The sequence below is a fragment of the Camelina sativa genome, chromosome 19 (assembly GCF_030686135.1).
Source record: "Camelina sativa cultivar CO46 ecotype springtype chromosome 19, ASM3068613v1".
NCBI classification, from domain to species: domain Eukaryota; kingdom Viridiplantae; phylum Streptophyta; class Magnoliopsida; order Brassicales; family Brassicaceae; genus Camelina; species Camelina sativa.
Genome location: NC_141898.1, coordinates 22,923,158 through 22,932,410, shown reverse-complemented (window position 1 = coordinate 22,932,410; position 9,253 = coordinate 22,923,158). Strand labels below are relative to the sequence as shown.

The 9,253-nt window shown below is 33.9% G+C and overlaps 2 protein-coding genes across 2 annotated transcripts; one reads left to right on the top strand and one right to left on the bottom strand.

The window, feature by feature from the left end:
• The first annotated feature begins 1,680 nt into the window (after positions 1 to 1,680).
• LOC147920869 (uncharacterized) lies at positions 1,681 to 2,172 on the top strand. Its single transcript, XM_087501269.1, has one exon. The coding sequence runs from the start codon at positions 1,681 to 1,683 to the stop codon at positions 2,170 to 2,172; it is 492 nt and encodes a 163-aa protein (XP_087357395.1).
• Positions 2,173 to 5,266: 3,094 nt separating this feature from the next.
• On the bottom strand, positions 5,267 to 6,183 carry LOC104767011 (uncharacterized). Its single transcript, XM_010491021.3, has one exon. The coding sequence runs from the start codon at positions 6,127 to 6,129 to the stop codon at positions 5,338 to 5,340; it is 792 nt and encodes a 263-aa protein (XP_010489323.2). The 5' UTR covers positions 6,130 to 6,183; the 3' UTR covers positions 5,267 to 5,337.
• Positions 6,184 to 9,253: the final 3,070 nt, after the last annotated feature.

Sequence of the window (9,253 nt, the reverse complement as noted above, 5' to 3'; positions counted from 1 at the left end):
CATCGACTTATATTTAAACAGTTGACTTAGGTTATAGCTAGTAAATTTTTAACATAGTCGATTTCTTTAACGGTTGACTTATTTTTTTTGTTAATTTCAAAATATCGACCTTATTAATAAATCAATGTAAAATGTAATAATCAGTCAACAATAAATAAACAAATCAACAAAAAACTGTCGACTTAAGTTTAATTTTTGTCGACTTATTTATTGATCCATCGATTTATTTTAAAACTGTTGACTTTTTTTTAGTTTGATTGTTTTTTACATAATCGACTTTTGATGATGTTGACTTGTTTGTTTTGTTTGTTGACTTAGATTTTTTTCCGTCGATGTGTTTGGTCTTAGTAGACTTATATTTTATTCCTGCTGATTTATGTTTTTTTTGTTGACGTATATTAAAAAAGTCGATTTATTTTTTATTAATTGATTTGTTTCATACTCAATTTGTTTGAACTGTTAATTAATTTTCTAAAAGCTCACAATTTTTTATTATTTTCTTAAACTTGATAATTATCAAAAAAAGTTAAAATATATAATTATTTTTCAAAAATTGTTTATTAAATGAAAAAATTTGAAGAATTAATAGTGATTTATATATTTATTTAAAACTAATATTATCTAAAGTATTTACTAACATAAATCATAAAAGAATAATACTAATTAATTTTATTTTAAATTATATATAATAAATTTTAAAATTAAATTACTAAATAATACCATATTTTTAATCACAATTGAGTAACAGATTATTTGATCGTGATACACGATTTAGAAGATTTAATAACAATATAATTTAGTTGTAAAATCAATTTCTAAATAATTGTTATTTAACAGTTAACTAAAATCTCTATTTTATTGGAAACTGCATTTAGATATTGTACGTGATTTTACGAAGTTTCTTGTTCGCATAACTTCCTTTCAAGATCTCCTCGTAGACGGTAAACTGTGATTCTACGAAATTCTTGTTTTGGTAAAATGTTAAGTGTGATTCTTCGAAATTTTAAATAAAAATTTATTTGACTGCCACTAATTTGATTTTGTCCTTTTTTGTATTGTTTATGTTTTATAAAATCTCATTTTTATTTCTTTTATTTGATTTGAATTTTTGTTATTGATTGATATTATCCATAATAAATTACTTCATCATTATCTATTTTTTTCAATATCTAATTTATAAACAGTGATTTTTTAAAATAACTTTCTAACATAAAAATTAATTTAATTATTTTGTGTTTATTTTTTTACGTTTAATTAATTATTAGTTAAAAATAGTCATTTAGTGAAATATATAAGATACATTTCAAACACTTAAAAAATTTAGTATAGATTTCAAATTCCTTATTAAGTTTAAGGTATGTATTCCATTTTTCAGAATAAAATTCAGAATGAATAACACAAAATTATCTTTCTATCCATTTTGATAACGATCGCGTTATTGATACACAAGCTTCAATTGGGCAACAAATTGTATTTATGTCTTTTGTTTATGGGGATCCGGTCCCCCAACACCGTGACAAAGTTTGGGATAAATTAACGGATATTGGTTCATTCCGCATTGATTCCTGGTTTATAATTGGAGATTTTAATGAATTAGTTGGAAATCATGAGAAGCAAGGGGGTGCCTTGCGCTCAGCATCTTCCTTTAAGCCATTTATTTCTATGCTTCGACATTGTGGGATGCTGGAATTTCCCTGTTATGGGGAACAATTGTCCTGGCGAGGGAACCGTTGTAATAATCAGGTGGTTCGGTGCCGATTAGATCGGGCTTTGGGTAACGAGGACTGGCACAGATTCTTTCCAAATTCGAAAGTTGATTATCTGGAGATGATCGGTTCAGATCATTGTCCAATTCTAGCTACATGTTTAACGACTGTCCGGAGACGGCAGAGGCAGTTCAGGTTTGATAAGCGTTGGTTGGGGAAGGAGGGATTAGTTGGTGCGGTTGAGTCAGGGTGGAATCGGACAAGGAATTTTCGGATTCCGGGCTTTGTCGACAAAATAAGGAATTATAGGAATTCGATTTCTTGGTGGCGGAAAAATAATGTCAGCACTGGCCCTTCGATTATTTCGTCTTTGAAGACGACGCTACAAGATGCGAAGATGGATGATTCGATTACGCCGGAGGAAATTCGGGAAATTGAAAGAGATTTATTGGCAACAAAAGAGTAGGAAGTTTTGGTTAAGGGTTGGGGATAAAAACACCACCTATTTCCATGCATCTACCAAACAACGTCGGGTGCGTAATAGGATAGTTGGTTTATTTGATGCCGATAACGTTTGGGTTGAATCACCTACGGGTATGGAGCATATTGCTACAACATATTTTGAGGACCTGTTTAAGAAATCTGATGGTGGGGGTATTTCAGAATTGCTACAAGCAATTAACCCAATTATTACAGATAGTATAGTATGAATAGAGCTTTAATTCGGGATATCTCGGAAGGGGAAGTCCGAAAGGCTTTGTTTGCTATGCATCCGGAGAAAACCCCAGGCCCTGATGGAATGACGGCGCTGTTTTTTCAGAGGTTCTGGCCCTCTCTCAAAGAGGATTTAGTGGCTTTGGTTAAGGAATTTTTTCGAACTGGTAGTTTTGATCCACTATTAAATGAGACTAATATTTGTCTCATTCCTAAAGTCGAACGCCCGCAGCGGATGGCGGAGTTTAGGCCGATTAGTCTATGCAATGTGAGCTACAAAATTATTTCTAAAGTATTGTGTTTTCGCCTGAAGCGTCTATTGCCTCTTCTGGTTTTAGAAACACAATCAGCCTTTGTTTCTGGTCGCTTAATTACAGATAATATTCTTCTGGCTCAAGAGATGTTCCACGGGCTAAATACTAACTGTCGGTGTAATTCGGAGTTTTTGGCATTTAAAACGGACTTGAGTAAGGCGTATGATCGGGTTGAATGAGATTTTTTGGAGGCGGTTTTGATTCAATTAGGATTTGACAGGAAATGAATTTCATGGATCATGTGGTGTGTCTCGTCGGTGTCGTATCAGGTTCTTTTGAATGGCCAGCCCCGAGGCTTTATTAGACCACATAGGGGATTACGTCAGGGGGATCCTCTTTCGCCATATTTATTTATACTTTGCACAGAGGTCTAGATAGCTAATCTTAAAAAGGCTGAACGGGAGAAGAAATTAACGGGTATTACCATCGCCCGTGATAGTCCTATGGTTTCGCATTTGTTGTTCGCGGATGATAGCCTGTTTTTTTGTAAGGCAAATGCGAATGAATGTAGGACGGTAATGGACATAATTGGCAGTTATGGTAGAGCCTCAGGACAGGAGGTTAATCTGGCTAAATCCTCTATCATGTTTGGCAAAAAGGTTCCTGCTGATATACGATCCCAGTTGAAATCAGTTATTGGTATTTCTAAGGAAGGCGGTATGGGTTCTTATTTGGGTATCCCCGAAAACCTGCAAGGCTCGAAAGCTAAGGTTTTTAGTTACGTTAAGGATCGATTGGACGATCGAGTAAATGGTTGGCCCGCCAAGTGTTTATCAAAGGGTGGTAAGGAGATTATGATTAAATCGGTGGTTTTGGCTCTCCCCACCCATGTTATGTCATGTTACAAACTACCTCAGGATTTGACATCTAAATTAACGAGTGCTATAGCTACCTTCTGGTGGAAGTCTAATGATAAGGCTCGAGGTATGCACTGGGTTTCTTGGGATAGATTGTGTAAAGATAAATGTGAAGGAGGGTTAGGCTTCTGAGCTTTGGAACAATTCAATGAAGCCATGCTGACCAAACAGTTTTGGCGCTTAATTCATAATCCGACTTCCTTAATGGCCCTGGTGATGAAAGGACGATATTTCCGGAACAAACATCCTCTTATGGCTAAGAAACCAAACAACCCTTCATTTGCATGGAGGAGCATTTATTCCACTAAGGGATTGGTGGAACAGGGAGCGAGATGGGCGGTAGGTTCCGGTTGTTTGATTTCGGTTTGGCGTGATCCATGGTTGCCAGATATTCGTCCAAGACCAGCGAATGGTCGGGGGAGGTTGTGGCTGCTGAGTTTAATGGTTAACCATTTAATTAATCCAGTTACGAAGGACTGGCATTTGCCTATCCTTGAGGAGTTTTTTGATCCAGCGGATATCTATCTTATTCGGAGTATGCCGGTCAGTAATACTTCTCAGCCGGATAGATTAGTATGGCATTTTACTAAATCAAGGAAGTATTCGGTCAAATCAGGTTACCGGTTGGCCCGAGAACTAATTGCGGATGTTGAGTATTGGCCGACATGTGTGCCCTTGCGGGCTCAGTCATGGAAATTAGATGTTCCCTCGAGGATTCAACACTTTTTCTGGCAGATTGGGTCGGGTACTCTTCCCGTGTTAGAACGGCTGGCGTATCGGGGTGTCCGGTGTGATGCTCTGTGTAAGAGATGTGACTCTGCAGTAGAGACTATAAACCATGCGCTCTTTGAGTGCCCTCAGTCGCGGTGCATTTGGGAGATGTCCCCAGTAGTGCTAGACCAGGGAGGTTTTCCATATGACTCGATGTATGCAAATTTAGATTTCATATTCTGGCGGGCTTCTTCCCAATCTGGGGCTTTGGATATAGCCCTTCGTCTCTCCTGGATTGTCTGGTCAGTTTGGAAAGATAGGATCAAAAAGATTTTCCAAGGTATCAAGGTAGAGCCATCTGAAATCTTGAATCAAGCGGCTAATGATAAATTATTGTGGGAGGAGGCCAAATCATACTCGGCGCGTTATTTGGATCCTCTGCCTTTAGTGGAGGACAGGGGCTTCTTCCCCCGGTGTCAGATTGATGGTTCATGGAAAAGTACGGATCCTTTTCAGGGTATGGGCTGGTGGTGTTGCAGTGGAGAAGATTCAACGCTCCTCTTGGGAGCACGGAGTCACCGAAGAGGCCTTACTCCCTTACACGCAGAATTACAAGCACTGATCTGGGCTATGGGTTCTTTACTGGAGGCTGGAGTAGTTTGTCAGGCCTTTGAGACGGGCTGTGCAGAGTTAGTTGCGATGGTGCAGACGCCAAACGATTGGCCCGCTTTCTCCAATTTGTTGGAGGATTTTGGATTGCTCCGATCTTCTTACCCTTCCTTCACCCTAGTCAGGATCCCTCGAGATGTCAACGTAAGGGCAGATTGTCTTGCTCGGTCTTCAAGATGTTTAACTTCTGAATCAACTTTTGTAAACTTTTATCCTCCTGTTTGGGCAACCACTCTTGGAGTTCTTTTTTAATTTATTAATGTTTGGTTGAAAAAAAATAATAAAAAACACAAAATTATATGAGAAATCTTGAATTAGTTTCTATTAATTTTTCTTTAGTATGTGTACAAAATTTATAGGCATATATTAATGGCCTAAGATGTTAAGAATCGAGACTCTGTATTTAATCAAAGACTTGGAGAGAGATTCAAGTCCATCTTCAAGATCTTGAATGCATGACTCTAGCACCTGAACATCCTCCATCTTCAAACTCTTTTCAGATTGAAACTCGGAGTCCACCCTTGTAAATTCGTTTTCTTGCGCTTCACATGAGACCTTCTTCTGGTTCATTAGCTTTGAGACCAATGACCATTTGCCACAAGACTTTGATCCGGACATGAAGGAGAACAGAGAATCAAAAAGGGTCACTGTAATAGTTTTAGCTTCTCCAAAAGCTGCCAAAGATTCGTCATTACATTCTTGGTCTTGTTTGACCTTCAAACTCTTGAGGACCTTTTGGAATGACTTCTTTAGGGATCTTCTTGAGGCTAAGTATTTCTTGACCTCTCCCGATAGATCTCCTCGCTTTCTTCGTAGAATCGATTGGATCTCCATGAGACCCTCTTTCATCTGAGACAAAGCATCCTTGGAAATGTTGCACAAATCCAGGATCCGTAGAGATCCATCAAGAAGCTGCTCGACAGCTTTCTTGTTCTTCTCTTGAGATAGAGCGTGTTGTGTGACAGGTAGACGAATAAGCTTGTCAAGAGACTCGTGTAGATCCTGAAGGTTGTCAAGTTTTTGGCAGATAGAGGAGCTGGAAGATGTTGAAGCTTCTTCGGAAGATCTTAATCGGGCCAACTGCTCATCAACATGAGCAGCTTGTGGGTGAAGTCTAGAGGGAAGGCTGTTAGATCGAATATGGAAGATGACTGCCATTTTTGTTGATCTAAAGTTCTTTGTTTCTTGATCAAAGAGAAGATGTTGAGAGAGCTTAAGATGTTTGTTCTGCCTTCTCAATGCCTCTCCGGTCGATACTTATATACACCATTAGGAAAGAGAGATTATGAGGTTAAAAAATTCGAATCATCAATGCAATGTTCCCCTTCCAAGGTGGCAAAAAGCATCTTATCTAGTATAAAGATAAAATATCTCTGCAATATCTTTTGCCAACCGTCCTCACAGCCCAACTTTTAAATTTTCTTAAGGCATTGAGATGCGCTGCGTTGCATGAGTGCTTACTTAAAACATGAACGAGAGCTGGCTTGTCTGCTCTTGAAGGTTATGCCATTCGTGCAGATCTCATCCTTACCTCTCAACATTTTTTTAAGAGAGAATAATTAATTAGCCTCGTTTCAAGTGTTTCACATTTCATGTTAACCTCAAGAATACAACGTGGCAAAGGACAAGGCACAGACAATGCTGATTCAAGAATGTGAATCTCAATTCTCAAGTATTAATCACGCTGAAAATGCCGCAATTTATCCAGAAACCATGTTATGTGATTTAATGTAGTGTAAGCAAAACATTGTTACTCTGATTTTAATCTTTTAAAAAGTCTGATTGATCCAAATCATGAGCTTGCTATATAAATGATCTCACACGTATGCATTACGCCTATGCTTAATCAAGAAATTTAAGGTAACTATGCTTGCTTATAATGGTGGTTTCTGGCGGAGAAAGATCCGTAGCCGTAGATAAAGGCATGTGCATTTTACATGAATATGCAGAAGAAGTGTTTCCATTGTCGTAAAACATATGTGGTTCACCATTTAGGTTTTAACTGTAAATTTTCAAGGGTCAATGGATGTTTGATGTATCCACCATTTCCTCATGGTTTTATGAATTTGCAAAGTGATGCAGAAAGATGATTTTGTCCTCTTATAGATATATACTAGAATTGGACCCGTGCTCTAGCACGGGTTAACATTTATCTTATTTATTTTGTAATTTTTATTTAAAGTGTTATATATATGATTGTTTATTTGTTTTAATTTTTTTTATGCTCAAACACTATGCTATGAAATCATATGTTGAATATAACTTATGAAAATAACATCTATTTTGTAAGATCTAATCTAGTAGATCTAGATTTTGACCCGCGGTATACTGCAGTTTAAGTTATTTGATAAAAATATTAATTTCTGTTTGTTAATTTTATTTGATTTGTTTAGTTTTTAAAATTATATATTGTATTTTGATTGTTAATTATATGACTTAACCTATACTATACCGCATATTAATTATTTTGTTACAGTATTAATTAATCGATTTAATTAGATACGTCTATTAATCTAATATTCATATTTTTAACAAAATAATGAGATGATATTTTATCCATGTAGCACCGAATTAATGATATTTTAAGTTTCTATTAATATCTACTCAAACATGTCTAGCCATATAACCCGTCGTGTAATATTTTAATTCGTATATATTATTAAAATTTAAAATCTTTGAATAAAATTTATTATTTTAGAAATTAAAATACTTATAATATTTGAACTTCTTATAAAGTTTAAATATTATTCATATCTTAAACATTTTATAAAATGATAAATGTTTTAATAATTGAAATATTAATAATCTTTACAATTTTAAAAAGTTACACATTTGATTTTTTTTTTCAACCAAACATTAATCTAGAAAATAACTCCAAAACTGGTTGCCTAAACCGGAGGATAAGAGTTTACAATACAATTGAATTTTTAAAGTTATTAAAAGTTGAAATTCTTTAAAATAAAGAACCATAATAAACTGCATAAATTTTTTAATTTCAATGCCTGATAAATCAAGGTTTCTATTCATTCGTATTCAAAATCATTTTGTTCTCTTTTTTATTAATATGACTTTGAATCTTTGCCTAGTTTTCTTAGGTGATGTAGGGCATTTTGTATATTTTTTTATTCATCAATTGAGCAATATATGTCTGTTTAAAAAAAAAAAAATTACATCATATGCAGAAAAAATCATAAATTTTATTAACTAAATATATTAGATAAAAAATTAAAATTATTTAAATATAAAATAAAATAAATGTGAAAGAAGAATCACATATTTTTGTTTTAATTAGGTTGAGAGATTTTCTTATTTTTTAAATGTTATCTATAATTGATTTATATGTTACTATAATTAACTAAATCCATACTATCCTTACTTACCAAAAATCAGACTAACCCGTATATTATGATAAACCTATGTCACAAATTTATAACCAAAAAATCATAAATATATATATTATATAGTCTACAAAAAAATGTCGTGTACTTCCGTTTTATTATATAGGGGATATATATATATATATATATATTTTACCTCTTTTATGTCTCTTCTTTTACAAATTTGATTTTGACCAATAATATATTATTTTAAAAGTATAATAGTTCATTAAAAATATCAGTTACAAGATGTGCTTTTATGTTCTGATATGTATATGTTTTCTTGTAAATATTGCTTTTTTCTTCATTTCCTTCACATGCAAAAATTAAGCAAAATAGACTTCAATAATTGTTGGACCTATTAGGTTAGGCTTGAGTTAATTCTGTTTCCTTTTTTTATTTTTTATTTTTTTATAAATCCATAAACATGTAAAACACAATTTTGCGCGGGATTTCACTGCAACTCAATTGTGAAGAATTAAAAGTCAAATATAATTTTATAAAATAATTAGAAACAACCAGACCTATTTTTTTATAATAAATAATAAATATAATCTATACTAATAAAAAGTAGGACCTATAAGCTCCTAAGGACGTTCACATAGGATTTTAAACAACCAATAGAAATTTGACATATCACTTATTAACATTTTATACAAATTCCAGAATTTTCTATATTAAAAATTATTTTAAACAACCTATCATGATTTGACATGTCATTCATTAACATTTTTTAAATTTATGGATTTTTTTAGAAAAAGGAAAATTTTAAATTTATGGAAATCAAAGAACTAAGCACAATATCCCACATCGGCTAGAAATTTTTTAGACAATGGATCAGAACCAATATAAATAAGATTAATATGATTCCAACAACGAATGAGCAGGAAAACTTGATTTATCAG